This window comes from Homalodisca vitripennis, chromosome 1, assembly GCF_021130785.1.
Source record: "Homalodisca vitripennis isolate AUS2020 chromosome 1, UT_GWSS_2.1, whole genome shotgun sequence".
Classification (NCBI taxonomy): domain Eukaryota; kingdom Metazoa; phylum Arthropoda; class Insecta; order Hemiptera; family Cicadellidae; genus Homalodisca; species Homalodisca vitripennis.
The window spans coordinates 57,259,195-57,275,648 of record NC_060207.1 but is presented as its reverse complement, the minus strand read 5'-3'; the positions used below and the strand labels follow the sequence as shown (position 1 = coordinate 57,275,648).

Below are 16,454 nucleotides of genomic sequence, written 5' to 3'. Positions count from 1 at the left end.
ATGAACAACTGTAACTATTTTAAAGGCAATCCATCCAATAGTTTTTGAGAAAAAGTGGTAAAAAATTCTGTATGTATGGTGAAAAAAATCAACTTATGGGAAATCGAAAGTAAAGACACTTTAATAATTGGTCTTACTTGGTTAGTTGTAAATTGTAGTTTAGTGACATCCTGCTCCATAACTGGGATCATCAGAGTTCTCCAGGTCTTTCCACTCATCTTCCAGCTTATTGTATTCTTATTCATCTGTCAGGAATCTTATTCAGTTGTCAGTAGTTGTTTATTATGTACTTGTTGACTGTGTAGTTAATGATATTTGATGTTTTTTTTTTTTATGAAGTACGTGTCTTCAAGATAGTGAGCTTCCTTTTAACACTTACACAGGCTTGTCGAGTTTTCGTGGCCACATCAGAACCATGCGCTGAGCTTTATGTAGATGGCATATATCAAGGTTTTTCATGACGTTGTGAAAGTTCTGCCCAACAACCATGCTCAGCTTTTGTAAAACCATACACTTAGCCATTTCCTTTGTTAAAGGAGTTTATGGCATTATTTACTCTAAAGTGAAGAGTATGTGCACTTACAAACATGGTTTTTGGGAAGCGATTCCAGAATATTGGTTCACAGACTCATTCGGATTCTGTGATTTACCATGCAGGCATTTTTTTGGTAGATCAGGTGTACTAAGGTCCTTAAAAATAGGTTTTATTTTCTCCATCACGGCAAAGAGAAAGTGAAAATATTTGTCATGATCATACTGTTTGTTTTAGGCCACAGCCTTTCTGATATTTGCACCAACTGCTACTTCCTTTTGGGCAAAGGTCATGTTGAAGATTTGAATTACATTAAGTGATGATAATACTCTGCCCATACTGTATGTTTCATGTCCATCACAATACCAGTATTTATGCGAATGGCTAGTCTGTAGCATTTTTGAACCGACAGTGTAGCAGGCCACCTAAAATTTTTCCATCTGGTAGTTATTTATCTTATTTTATTTTGTCTTCTTACAATTTTAAGGTTGTTAGACGAGTACTCATATGCTTTTGAACGTGTCCAAAAGCATATGAGTCCAAATGCATTCCAATTTTGTCACTGGATAGTCATTACCATAAGGCATGCTCTTAGCAATACTAGCAAAACCTTTGGAGTTTCCATCATCAAGGTATTCAGTCTACCAGAACTTTGTAAGTAGGCACAAACCGTTGGAAAATAATACAATCTCTGACTACTTCCATACCTCCACTTACTCCCTGATAATTTGCACAGCATTGTTCATTATATTGTCCGGTAAACTTATCTTTTCAGCGACAGTACTTAGATAATATCACAATATTTATTATTTTACCTGTATCAACGCTTGTAATGACACTGTTTTCTGAAATATGTTTGTGTTTTTGCTGAGTGGCATCGATGGCAACACACAAGTCCCTCTTACCATCATTCAGTCACTGCTTCTACAGCTTTCTTCATAATCCCAAAAGATACATCTTCAGCTGTATACCCCAAAACTTTTATATATCTACTAAACTTTGTGGGAGGTTTAGGAAAGTTCAGAACTCCACAAAGAAACACGGCAGCCACCAGGCCTCTGCCAACAGTACGCATACCTAAGAGAATTAACTTTATTTGTGCAATGTTCTGTTTTAAAACTTACGATCGAGAGTACTGTAATCTCAATTTGTAAACAATTCTTATGTTTAAGGGAAACAGAAAGGTAAGCAGTTTTGGGTGTGGGGTTAAATCTTGTATGCCCAGGGCGCAGGCTACCTGAAATCAAATCGACACAAATGACTGACATTTTCAACTTAATATAATAGAATATTCTTCAGTAAAAGAGTTAACCCTAGGTTAGTGTCTCAAATATTGGAATTTCATTAGTAGAAGTTGCCAAGAGACTAATTGTCACTGACACTTGCAGGAGGTCCAGGCTACATTATCATTCCTCTTCACTCCCAACTACCTAGAGAGGATCAGCGACGAGTATTTGAACCAGTCCCAGACAATGTGACCAAGGTATAGTTGAATCTCACTATAACACCCAAGATCAATAAAAACAAGGTCAGATACATGCCACTAAATATTTGGTCATTATTGTGAAGAAGTTTGTATAAATTTTTTATCAACTTCCACTGTTTACAAGTTTGAAATAGGCATTCTTAAAACCTTTCGTTACAAGTACTTTAATTTGCATAAAGCCTATTTTCAGTACAGTACTCAAAACCAAAAAAGTTTTCAATGCAATGTTAAAATACAATTTCTTTTACTAAATAAAGCCTCGAGATATTTGATTTTGAATGCCTGTGTAGAACACGAACTTTAGAACACTAATTTTTACTCTAAAAACTATCTATTTAAACTGCAGCAGGCTACCAAAATCAAGGCTCAGCTCAGCCAATGTGCTTGGTTTGAAAGATAGATCCATCAAATTTGTCCATATTTATGAACTAAATTATACCTATTATGCTGTAGGTTGTAATTTTATTTTATTTTCTAAAACTGCAGACATAAAATCTAGGATGATTGTAAACAGTTAGTCCAGATGATTTTTTACACCTTCAGCTCCAGGCTCTTCATAAAATATCTCAATTATTTAGTGGAATACTATTGAAATGAAATGAAAAATGACTTTATTACAGAGGCGAAGTTAGAGCTATCAAGCCCTCTCTATACCACTCAACCTCATATAATATACAGTAAATGTACAATAGTTTGATACAGTTACAGTAAATTATTAACTTATACTTTAAATAGAAAGTAACAAAATTGTTTAACCTGTACAAAATTAAATAAACTTAAAGAAAAAAATACTAACTATGCCAAACAATATTAATAAAATATGTGACAATTAGACTATAGTAATAGTTTTATTCATACGTCCACTAACAGTTGAAGTGAATTACATAAATTTTAGTGAGTTTTATTGTTCAAAACATCTACTGACCTTTCTTAGGTTAATTTCAAAAATCCGGATGATTCAGAAAGGAATAATTAAGTTAAGTTAATCTGCATTATTGATGCTTTACCCTATGGTCTTAGATACTTTAATATATTATATATATTTTGATCTTCAAGAGACATTAATTTTTTATCCCAGATTATTCTGTCAACCAACATTGCCGAGACATCGATCACAATCAACGATGTGGTGTATGTGATTGACAGCTGCAAGGCCAAGATGAAGCTGTTCACGTCACACAACAATATGACCAACTATGCTACGGTTTGGGCATCTCGTACCAACTTGGAGCAGCGCAAAGGTCGTGCAGGTCGTGTACGTCCAGGGTTCAGCTTCCATTTGTGCAGTCGAGTGAGTAATTGTTTACTTTACCTTCATTTAATTACTGATATAATAATTAGCTATTAATTGAAATGTTATAAATTGATGAATACGGTGATTTTAGGCAAGGTTTGCAAAGCTAGACGAGCACATGACTCCGGAAATGTTTCGCACGCCACTCCATGAGCTTGCCCTGTCCATCAAGCTGCTGCGTCTGGGTTCCATCCCTCAGTTTCTTAGCAAAGCCATCGAACCTCCTCCCATTGACGCCGTCATTGAGGCTGAGGTGCTTCTCAGAGGTACATCATTTGTGTTTTACATTAAGAGTTTAGAAGATTCTGAAAGAAGGCTAGTGATGTGTCCAAGCCTCAAACAACAAAGATTCGGATTGGACAGTCAAATCTGCAGAGACTTGCCTTATCATTAATTATCGGTTAATCGGCAGTACACAAATTACCAATTGATAAAAATTGTTTTCGTTGTACTTTGTGAAAAATCGTAAATAAATAACTTAATTAATAAATGGTTATACATAATATATTGCTTGCAATTACTATTTTCTCTATTTACTTTCTTGTGTAGCCACGAGTTTACTGTGAATATCCACGGATGATAGCCAATCGCATTACACATTTACGATTCGTGAAAACATGACTTTGCTGTTACATTTCACATATGAAACCCCATTGATAGATAACCTAAGTAAAAAAAATACCATAGTTTTCTTCTATAAAATATATAAATATTATGTGTACATCTTAATATTTATTATCATGACTAGTGGTGGTTTGACATTTTAAATTTAAAATGTTTTGCAGATTAAGTATATTCTAATAATATACAATATCTATATTATAATCTATCATATTAAATTACAAGATAGGGATTATGACTTGTGTCTTAAAATGTGTATAAACCTCTGCAAATTCTTTTAAAATAGAGTGGTATTATTAGATTACTTTTTATGATATCGGACGTTCTATAAAGGTTATAAATGGCAACAATTGGATCAGTGATAACTTTGTCTAAATCTTACTTGAAATAATAAAAACCTATTTAGATTCAAAATTAGAGAATTGGAAATTGATTACAGTATACAAGACTCGGATTTGCAATCAAGAATAGAAAATTCTGGATTTGCCCATCACTGAGCTAGCTGTAGTTTGTTAGATGTGTAATAAATAAACAGATATAAGAGCTCTTAATGCCAACAAAATCTAAAGTTTCATCTTTTGAAAATAATTTTAAATGATCAGAGGAGTTTTAACAATACATCAGTTATTTTCAGTATGTATGTACGGGGTACCTTTTCCTGCCAATTATATTGAATAGGTTTACAAGGTGTAGTTGGGTATTAGGAGAGTACTAAAGAAAAGTAAGCTATTAAATTATATTCTGAATATCTGTAATCTTTAATTTAATTTAGATTTCCTTGCTATACTTGAAAATGATTTTAATAGTATAGTAATAACTCTGCACTGCTAAATAAATAGTTAAGTTGTGCATTTTATTCTGCTTATTAAACAGAAATGAAATGCCTGGATCGTAATGATGAGTTGACTCCACTGGGAAAGATCTTGGCGAAATTACCCATTGAACCAAGACTGGGCAAGATGATGATTCTAGGAGTGATGTTCTTTTGTGGTGACACTCTGGCCACCGTTGCTGCCAACAGTTCAACAATGCCTGAAGTGTTTGTTACAGGTGGGTCTATGATAGTATATCATTGGTAAATCATTGAAAATCTGACAGTTAAAATATATAGTGATCCAAAAATAAAATTTGATCCTGCTGCATAATTTGCTTTACTTTGCACTGAATCTGTTATTTTGGTTTCTCTGAGCAGAACGTAGGTTGACTTACCAGCAGAGGGCATTTGCGGGTAACCGCTGCTCTGATCACATCGCCATGTTGAATGCCTTCCAAGCCTGGGAGGATGTGCGTCAGAATGGACCTATGGCCGAGGAGAACTTTTGTGAGCACAAGCAGCTCTCTATACCTACCCTCAGAGTTACATGGGAGGCCAAGGTATTCTTGCTTCACTAAGTATTTTTAGTAAAATGAATGAAAAGATTTACAAAGAGAAAGTTGTGTTTTCAAACATCATTGAATAATATCTACTGTGGTTTTTTTATTGCATGATTTACATAATTTTTAATACGACCAACTTAATTTTTGTGAAATACTCATTTTATTGTACTTTGTGTGCTTCCAGAAACAACTGAAAGATTTGCTGGCATCAACTGGGTTCCCAGAAGAGACCATGATCCCACAGGTGTACAACTTCAACGGTCCAGACCACAAGTTAGACATGGTGATAGCTCTGCTTTGTATGGGACTGTATCCTAATGTCTGCTTCCACAAGGAAAAGAGGAAGGTAAGGTTGTAGAGTATAACTTTTGTAGCATTTGTTTTCATTGTTCTATGACTAGTAAAATACTATGACTGTAATTTATATTTAGTCATAGTTTTTTTTTTTTTTTCAACCATATATTTATATTTCACTAATGTTTCTTATTGATTGTAGGTGCTGACTATGGAGTCAAAGGCTGCATTAATTCACAAACAGTCTGTAAACTGTAGCAATCTGCCCCAGACATTCCCCTCACCTTTCTTTGTGTTCGGAGAAAAGGTAAGACTCAAAGACAATTTGGGTGGTTTAGATACGTTTACACAAACAACAAATGCAGCATTTTTATTAGAAAAGCTAGGCTCATGGTGTAAAGTTTTAAGGTACACCAAACAAAATAGAATATCAATTACTTCCTTGGAGTTGCAATAAACACATCAAAGTGAAAGTGTATACAATAATACTTTAAAATGTAAATAAAATTACATGCTGTTAAATAGTATTTTTTATAAGTTTTTGAAAATATGCTTGTGTTTTGCCAAAAACCTGCCTGCCACCAATCAGTTTTTACCAGTAGTTGGAGAGTTAAAAAAGTATTCTCAAATAAAAATCCACAATTGCAAAAAAATTGTTTTAAATGTGAAAGTCTATCTTAATCTACACTTAAGGTGTTTGTTGTAAAATTTTCATCAAACCTAAATCACATCATATTACAGCCAGTTTTACCATGATTCTGTCGCTCTAAGAATCTGCTGTTTAATTTTCCAACTGCTGAATTGGCGTTTTGAGACATCATTGTAAAATTGTTGGGTCAATCACATATATGGTTCCTCAAGTGCATGAACAAGTGGTTGTTAATTTACCTTAAGTCAGTGTCATTGCTGCAGTGGACTTATTGAAAAACATTAGTTACTTAAAAAATTTCTCTCCTATTTAGTCATAGCCTCTCATCTGTTAGGGTATTTTCTAAAACAATTATTATTGTTTGATACTTAACCTGATTAACCAAAGTTTTTTTTTTCTTTAAAGAAAAAGTAATATACTAAATTTAAATGCTTGGACTAATTTTGTAAACCATTTGTAGCTTTAATTTGAGTTCTTTTCATTAATATGCAACACTGAAAATCTCATGAAATTATTGTCATAAAAGTTATTAGATTTAGATTTGTATTAAATTCTTTATTAGCCACAAGATATTCCACGAAATACATGGGCCAGTCAAATGTAATATACAATATATGAAGAAACATAAATGGTGTTCACAGCTTGTCGTTACATACAAAATCTTCAATAAATTACAATATATATTGAATACAATAAAAATTAAATAAATTATAATAACATACATCATGCACTTTTTAACCAAGGCTACCTTTATTTATAAAAATCTGACAGTTCAACTTTTTGAATAAAAACTCTTCCACCTTCAATAAGGATTTCCCAATAAAAACTTGGTTACACAAGATTCAAAAGTTGTTATTCCCTAGTTCCTTGTCTTGTCAGGTAAGTATTCATAAAGCAGTTTGATGTAATTATAGGTCATTTTTACTTTTTTAGGCATATTTTTAACAGTGCAGGCTTAGTGTATTTGAACAGTGTCGATCTTCTTGTTTGTATTTTATCTAAATTTGATCTTAAACATATAAGGCACTAAATATATATATATATATATATATATATATATATATATATATATATATATATATGAATAAAGAGTTTGAATAAAGAATAAAGAGTAAATATTCTCAACTCAAGAAATATTTGCTTACAAAGGGCCTGTAACCCTGTTAACCCAGTTATTACTTACTCTTATTGCCTTTTTTACCAATAATATTTCTTGTGACTTGGAGTACTCCCCGATACATTTAAACTGTGAGTTAGAGTGCCTGAGAGACCAAAGTAAGGTTGAGAAGTCATCCTGCTCCATCTGATTACTTACTTATTTTAAAGTGTAAATACATTTGCAGAGTTCCATTTTCAGATCAGTTATATGTTAATGCCAATCAAGAGCTGGGTGTAAGGTTATACTTAAGAACTTAAAAAAAGCTAATTCATTGGGAGCAAACCAGTTTTCAATAAGGATTTTATTGTTTTTTTGCATCATCCAATGCTTGACTATCATTATTCTTTCTATTTATGACTGTGCTATCATCTGCATTAAGGGTGATCTCTGCAGGCATGTTACTACTAAGGTCATTTACCATAATCAAAAAGAGCAAGAGACCCAAAACAGATCCCTGTGCAACACAACAGGCAAAAGACATCAGGTTTAACTGTTACTTTGTAAATGTTGTAGTCTATTTTCTAAATAAGTTTTATAAAAATGTTATAGTGTCATACTTTTTACATTATAATTCTTGAGTTTTGAAATTATAAGCTTGTATGATACACAGTCAAAGGCGTTTATGATAATAATAATAATATTCTTTATTCCGTGAAACAACTACAATTCGCATGGCATGTGTAACGTAACTATATAAAATACATAACTGCATCAGATAAATAATGTTTGTCAAGGTAAATACATACAATGTAATACAATTCTTGTATATATCAGAACCGGGGGTTTCATGGTTGTTAACTTCAAAAATGTTCATCCCAGTGCCTCATGAGTCGAGTAAAATACCTTTGACATAAGAAAATGTTTTAGCCAAGTTTTTACTTTTTTTTGTTTCATTGAGTTGTTTGATGTCCTCAGGGAGCCTATTGATTAGTCGGACTCCAACTTGTGATGGCAAATGTTTGAAAGCTACCGTTCTGTGCTGTTTGACTCGAAAGTTATCCCTCCCTCTAATCCCGTATTCGTGGACATCCCTGCCCTGTACCAACTCGCATTTAAGTTGGCAGTACAGGGCCACCTCGAGAATATAGACAGGGCAGGGTCAGTAATCCAAGCTCCCTAAAGGCATCTTTGCACGACTCTCTGGGGTTTAATTTTGAAAGAATTCTGACGGCTTTCTTTTGAGATTTGAAAACTCTTCCAAATCTGTATTTGGAACAGCTTCCCCACAATCTCAAGCCTGTCAAATGTCTATCAGATCGAAATAGGCCATTTTTAATACATCCACCGAACAAAATTTTTCAAGATTGCACAAGACATAAATTTTTGAAGCACACTTTTTCAATGTGATCATCCCATGTCAGCCCCTGATCAAGGTACACTCCAAGGAACTTAGTGGATTCTGCATCTTCCAGAAGGAAAGTATTCACCATCATCACAAATAAAAGTTCTTGCTCTTGTTGTTGCCAAAGACAAAAATTTATTACGTTTGATTTTGATCTGTTTGTTTTCAAATTGATTCTGGAGAATCAATTCCATGCATGAATTCAATTAAATGAATGACTCCACTTCAAGTTTGTTTTTTGATTTTTATCTGATGAAGAGAGTCGTATTATCAGCATATTGAATCATTTTTTTCATTCTGGATCACATCAATCTGTTGATGTAAATTAAAAAAAGTGCACTGCTTTCTTATCTTTCAAATAAGACTAGATCCAATCGTGCGCCAGTCCCTGAATACCACGTGACCACAGCTGGTTCAACAGTGTCGGATGAAGCACACAATTAAAAGCTTTAGAGAGGTCGAGGAATATGCTTAGCACTTGCTCTCGCCTCTCTAGGCCCCCGACAATATTGCAAATGAGATTTGTTACAGCATCGATTGTCAACTTGTTTTTCCTGACCCCAAATTGTTCGAGACATAGAACTTCGTAACGATCAAGAAATTGTTCAAATTGTTTGAGAAAAGTTTTCTCAAAACTTTTGCTGAAAACTGGGAGAATATAAAATGGATGATAGTTGCTTGGAATGCAAGGATCGTCCTTTTTGAAAATTGGAATGACTTTGGCAATCTTCAATGCCGACGGGATACACCTTGAGCAAATTAGAGATTGATCAGTTAGGTGATTGGAGTCAAAAGGTATTTGAAGCTCCCCTTGAACAACCAACCACACAGACTTGCCATTGATATTACAGAATGTGATGGTAGACAAACTCTTTCTGTAACAAACTCAAATCCTTTCAACTAACTTTATAAGGGCATGTATGGACATGGTAGATAAACCTTATCTTTAGCCAAACTGAATATTACATATAAGGCACATAAGACTTCAAAATGAAACATTGTTTACCTAATAATTGTTTACGTATTTCTAAGATCTGAAAAAGACTGGAATTATAGTCATGGGACCATAATTATTCAGATCATCCTTTAACCTTACTTAAATATACATACAACTATACTTATCTTTAAATAATCAGGAAAACTGCTTCAGTTAAACACAGATTTATCAAGAGTGTCAAAGGAGTTAAAATACCATATTTTTTTATAGATGCATAAAAAACATTTTAAGTGCATAAGTTTGAAATCAAGTTTGTATTTTTAAGTTCTAGACTCGTGTTCAAAATAATTACACTATTTTTTTAGAAATGTTTCTTAGTTACTAATAACACAGGAACCTGTAATAAATTCAGGACGAGACCACAATTTTGGTATTGGTATCGGAATTGAATTTTCTTACTATCCATCCCTAATTAAAAGATTACGTAACTAGAGTAAGAGAGTTATTAAATCACATAAATCCAAATTAAAACAATTAACCCCAAAATAATTCTAATTAACCATTATTTAGGCACCAACTTATCGTACTTTATTGTTTCTTTTTATAGAAACTGATCTTGTAAGGTTTCAATATCAGATTTAAAAAGCCATGAATTTTTTTTAATGGTTTAACAGGTGCGGACGAGAGCTGTGTCTTGCAAACAAACGACAATGGTTACACCGATCCACTTGCTGCTGTTTGGTTCTCGTAAGGTGGATTATGTGGATCACGTCATACGTTTGGATGGATGGTAAATCTACCTACAATAGTTTGTATTTTTTAATTTCATAGAATTTTAACAAAATAATGATTACATATTCATATTCATATTGTACCATACTGTACTCTTAGCAGATATACTCGCTTGTGACAATCAGCTGTTATGCATAAGCTTAGTTTGTTTGAATAGTTATACTCCACTATAATTGACTTCTGCGAGACTATCTACTTTAAAATGTAACTCATTTGTAGTTTTATATAGTTTATACAACCACAATATAATATTTGATTGGTATTTTTATTTTACTATGCAACCATAGTGAACCCTGATGATTTTGTACTTGATGTAATGAACGCTACATTACATCATTCATCATTCGAGTTTCTGACCTCGAAGTGAGCATTTTAGACAATTTTAATAATGAAGACAGTATTAATCGAGAAAAAATACAGCAAAATATTCTAGGTATGCCTAACCTTTGGAATAATGTATCAAATAATTATCCTGGTCCATTAACAACTGCACCTGTGTACAATGTAAATTTTTTTATTCTTATTATCTTGTATTTGTATTTTATACTTGTAACTTTTATAAAATTAATGTCATGCCAAATATAGTAATAAAGTTTTAATTTTGTATAGTTATATTTATATAGTAACAAAGCTTAATTTGAATTTATTTCAATCACATCTACACGTACAGTCAATAAATACAAATTTGAAATAAATATGTTTTCATTAATTAGAACACCAACAAAACTTCAAAAACACCAACTTTGATCAATTTAACCCTTTTAGTGCCAATGGCCGAGTAATCCGCCGTCCGCAATTTGATTTTTGTTTTTTATTAAAATGATATTTATCACTATTGATACTTATATCGTAATATTCTGTATTCCATTGTCTTCAATAAAAAAAAAATGTTATAGCGTATACATGTACGCACAACGTCGACAGGTTCCTTGTTTTCAAGGAAAAGATCCTCTTACATCTGCCGAAAGTGTAAAAGGGTAGTACACACATTGGTACTTTGGGATTATACCGACCACACCCAGACATGAATCGTTATTTGACATTTTGCTTCTACTGATTACTAGATTAGCTTAGAACAATATTTCGTCAATATAAAACAGGAATTGTCTTATCACAAACCCCTCCCCATCCTCAGACAGAGGTCAAAGTCGAGCGGTCTAGTAGATAACGTGATTGCAGAGTCTCGCCGCCTGTTCAGCTGGTGCGTCGCTTTGTTGTACTTCCGTGTTTACATACATTTCTCCAAACACAAAAATTCAACAAAAATAAACATTACCAAACAAAAACTAAACTCTTTATTTAAAAAAACACACAAAACTTGTTTTTATTCTTGATCACACTCCGCCACCCAAAATACAAGTGCCTCCGGCCAAAGGTGCTACTGAAGCCCGTGCTGATGTCAACGAAAGAAAAACATTCCTCGAGATATATCATCCCTATCAGTAAAATATCAAATTCTAGAGGGGCTGATCAGAAATATAAATTGAATTGTAATGGAAAGGCAATTATGTACCGTGCAAAAAACGTAAATAATCATGTGATGCTGCGCGGCCTGCCGTAATCGGGATTCTCGAGAAAGATAAGATAACAGCGACAATAATACCGATCACAATACCTGGAAATGCTTGTTGATTGATGGAATGTTAGTTCTGTTACTCAACTACATCGTTTTATAATGTTCTAAGTTCATTGAAAAAAGTTTAAGTGTTGGGGGTTGGGGGCATATAACAGAATCTGACCCCATTAACAATTGATAATCGTTGTAAGTTTGTAATTTTGTAATTAAAGAGTTGTTTTTTCGTTCTATCATGTTTGTTTCTATAAATTTATATTTTTGTGTTCTTCATAATCCCAAAGTACCCACACATTCTGCTTCCCGAAACATACTTGTTAGGTACATGCCCAAACGGACATTTTGTATATATGTAATTATTTTATTTTGTAAAAGTGAATTGGTTCTTTTTTTGTTTTATAAAAAACATATTATTTAAGTTGTTTTGCAACTGGAAGCTTGAATTTAATTGTTACACCATAGAAACAAAAGCTTTTGAAAAAGTACTGTATCCGGTTTAGGTTACTGTAAATTGTTAAGCGGTTTAGAACTGCTCAATCTATCCCGTCTTTATTTTGTAGGATAAAATGTTATTTTTGCGATATTATGTTAGGACACATTATACTTATAATTATTGTTAAATATACCTGTATTATGCACGTTTAATACATATACTATGTACTATTGCATATCTTGCTAGTTCCAAGCGTGACAAGTTGAGATGACGCTCATCTTATTTTTTTTTTAATTGATGTAAATATGTTATTTGTGGATCAAATGTAATAAAACTTGAACAGTGTGTGCACAACCATAGGAGCATCACTAAAAACAAATGAAAATTGGCCTACAGATTTTTGTTGTAATTGATATCTACCTTAAACTTAGAAAAAAAGAAACAAATCATGTAAGTATATATACATATACTAAAAATGTATATATTTTGTAATGCATGACCTTATATTTTGTGTTTGAATGTTCAAGTATAGTGTATTATGAACTGTTTAAAAAAAGTTTCACAAAGATCTGTTCATAAATAAGAGAACTGTAAACGTTTTCCTAAACTTCTACATTTTTGACAAATATGCCCTCGCATTTCTTGCATAACCAATAGTATAGAGGCCTGGCACTTTTCGTATGCAACATCAAAATAAGCCCGGCACTCAAAGGGTTAAATATTATTTTTCTGTAATAGAAGGTCACAGAGATATTAAATGATTACAACGTACAAAAAGTTCATATATAATACAACCGGTTAATGTATTTCACTAAGTTAATGCTTTCATACAGCTGATGTTACAGGATCAATCTGAAGATGAACCCTAGTGTGGCTGCTGCCATTGTAGCTCTGAGGCCAGCGTTGGAGAGTCTGGTGGTGAGAGCCAGTAAGGAGCCAGAACAAATCACTGAGCCCACACCACTGGAGGAGAAGGTTATGAATGTGATCCGCCAGCTCTGCAAGCTCAACGCTGGACGTCACAACATGGAGCCCATCGGAGTCGCTGGGTAAGTGTTGACCTTACATCTCTGTTATTTTGAGTCCAGTTCAGTTCCAGTCCAGTTTTATGCAGAATTTGTATTAATTTATATCTTTAAGGTTTTAGCTTAACAGTGTTACAAATAAATGGAATATAAAAAATTGTACTTTTCCTGATTATATAATTCTTAAAATGATCACTATTAATAATTATTGAATTTAATACAAGTCTCATCAGATTTTCCTATTACATAATCTACTAAAATAAATTTCTGGATCTAGTTCGAAACAAAAATATACTAAACTAAATCTTTAATCTGCAGTCTTAAAAAATCTGTTTTATAAAAACAAAGAAAAGCATCTTACCCATCTTACTGACAGGGTGCAGTGATTTCTAATTTAGCCACAATAGAGCATGGGGAGGCGTGAGAACTAGTTTTCTAGGATTCCAATTCATAAGGATAGATTAATAGGTCGCCAATTGTAAAATATTGTTCTGTCATCAGAAATACCATAATATTTATATAAATTTTATAAGTAACAGCCTCTACTAGTAATCACTCTAGTTATCGTCATTATCTTCTGCAGTTTCAAGCACCACCTAATCTGCTGCTTTTAATGTTAAACTCATTAGATTGTAACACGATCAACAAAATAAATCAGTTGTCTAGCCAATAATATAAATCTTTTCCAATGAAATTGAAACAAGTTTAAAATAATTTACTATCACTAATAAATGAATAAACATTTTCCGATATAAATTTTATTGTTGCACAAGGCCTTTCAGAATCAATGATTCCATCATCAGGCACTACACAAATAGTTTAAAATAACTTCACTTCTTCCTTCAAGTAACACTTCTTCTTCCTTACTTCTTCCTTCTTTCCTTAAAGTAGCTCATTGTGACCAGCAACAGTACTAAAACTGATCCACTTAACTAATTATTTTAGCTTAATTAGATTACTAGATATGTAAAGAATCACATTTGAGTGATGTATACTTTCTAGATTCCAGACAAGAAGGCCTCCGAGAGAGTTTGGTGGAATGAGAGGAGGAATGTCGGACAACGGACCACCGCCCAAGTACTTTAGGGGAGGTGGTAGCCCTGGCTGGCGTGGTCGTGGGGGAGACTTCAGGGGCTCTGGGCGCGGGGGCTGGGGTTTCAGAGGTGAGCATAAAGTAAACAGAAACACATGTTGGGTGTAGTTCTTTTTCTGATTTATCCCGAATGGATTTATGGAAATAACAGTTATAGGCGTTGTTAACGTTATTTTCGCATAAATACACTTCATTTTCGCATAAATTGCTAATCAGTGTCATTTTCATTAATAGAGAGAGACAAAAGAAAACAATCTTGTTTCGCTGAAATGGTTGTTCATTAGTTAAACAAAATTATGAAATTTGACATGACAAAGTTATTTGGCTACCAAATTTTTTTATATTTTGGTCAGATAGATTTGTTTGTGGGAAAGTTTAAGATAAGATTCTAAAGTTTATTTTACTCTAATAATTTTATGTTGGCTGATTGTGATAAAATTGTTTGGTATTTGAGCATTAGAATATACCTTAATTCCTACCATTGTTTATCTTATAATTGTTTTACAGAATACGTTTAGTAAAATAAAATCTTATCATGACTTAAAAATAAAATACTATTATTTAGCAGAGCAAAGGAAACCGAATGGTAGATGACAGATTCAGTAGTAAAATTACATTTATATTTATTTTTCATAGAATACTAGCATATCAAGTAGTTAAACCTTTATAAAACAAATTTAATATTAATTGATAATGGTTGTAAGTGTTATGTATCTGTTACAGGTAATTACTCCGGTGACTATGGGGGTTACCGAGGAGGGCGACGAGGGGGCTTCAGAGGCAGATACTAGTTACATTACCAACATCAACTCTGGTAGTGACTTATTAAAATATGTTTTCATATAGAGTAAGAAAAAACTTGATGTTTATCGACAAATTATTTTATTATGTTTACTTTGTGATATTTATATTATAATTTAGTCTTAAATATTATTGTTTTAGACCAGTGTGACTGTTTAAAGCAAATGTCAAATAAACTTGTGTTTAGTAAAAAATGTTCATGCTTCATTATTTTACATTTTAACACAAAAATTCATAAAAATGCTTGCAAGATTTTCATTGAAAAAGAGTCTATCTAGTAGTAACTATACTATGATTAAAAATGTCATATTTATTATGCTGAAAAAATAATGTGACAAACAATAAAAATTTAAACTGCTCAACTCTGTTTTATTTAAACTGCTTATAATTTTTTTTTCAAATTGACATGCTACAAAACAGTATGATATATTTAATTATATTGGAGCAAATTAGTACTAAACAAAAGTCAATAATCTAGCAACCATTATCTTATAATTTTATCAATTAAAAAAATATTTTGTGTGTAAAAGTTCTTACTTCACTTTCTAATGTACAAACCACAATACACAAATAATAAAAGTATTTCAGAAACAACTAGATAGTTCATTAACATAATATAAATGCATAAATCAAATAAACATAGAAACGCTAAATTAATAGAAAAGAACCAATAAAGAGAAAACACACATTACAGAAGGCAAAATCATGAATCAAAATGTCACCCAACAGTTTTGGTGAAAGAGGTCGAAGTCAACACCATCATATCAATCTTATCAGGCAGAGCAATTGTGTAGAGACCAAGTACATTAATAAGTAGTTAATAACAGAAATGAATGATCAAAATGGCCGATACAAGGCTCTAGAGAAATATTGAGGAACCAGAAAGTTGTAAGTGAGCAAACCAAGTCCCTGCAATCATCCTACCCAACTTACCAGCTTTTGTTAAGAAGACTTAACAATCCTATGCCATGACACGTCTTTTAAACTCAAAAAATGACAACAGCTCAGGACAAGTATATACAGTACTTCAAATATAAAAAAATCTT

The 16,454-nt window shown here is 32.7% G+C and overlaps 1 protein-coding gene across 2 annotated transcripts in view; it reads left to right on the top strand.

The window, feature by feature from the left end:
* Positions 1-15,604, top strand: part of LOC124362103 (ATP-dependent RNA helicase A) — a 43,985-nt gene extending 28,381 nt beyond the window's left edge. For both annotated transcript variants that reach the window (XM_046816290.1, XM_046816299.1), the window contains 11 exons: positions 1,921-2,015; positions 3,097-3,309; positions 3,404-3,578; positions 4,807-4,983; positions 5,126-5,307; positions 5,495-5,656; positions 5,807-5,911; positions 10,366-10,481; positions 13,335-13,538; positions 14,517-14,677; positions 15,331-15,604. In XM_046816290.1, coding sequence (XP_046672246.1) covers positions 1,921-2,015; positions 3,097-3,309; positions 3,404-3,578; positions 4,807-4,983; positions 5,126-5,307; positions 5,495-5,656; positions 5,807-5,911; positions 10,366-10,481; positions 13,335-13,538; positions 14,517-14,677; positions 15,331-15,398 — 1,658 coding nt within the window. In that variant the 3' untranslated portion in view covers positions 15,399-15,604. The remainder of the gene's footprint in view (positions 1-1,920; positions 2,016-3,096; positions 3,310-3,403; positions 3,579-4,806; positions 4,984-5,125; positions 5,308-5,494; positions 5,657-5,806; positions 5,912-10,365; positions 10,482-13,334; positions 13,539-14,516; positions 14,678-15,330) is intronic.
* Positions 15,605-16,454: the final 850 nt, after the last annotated feature.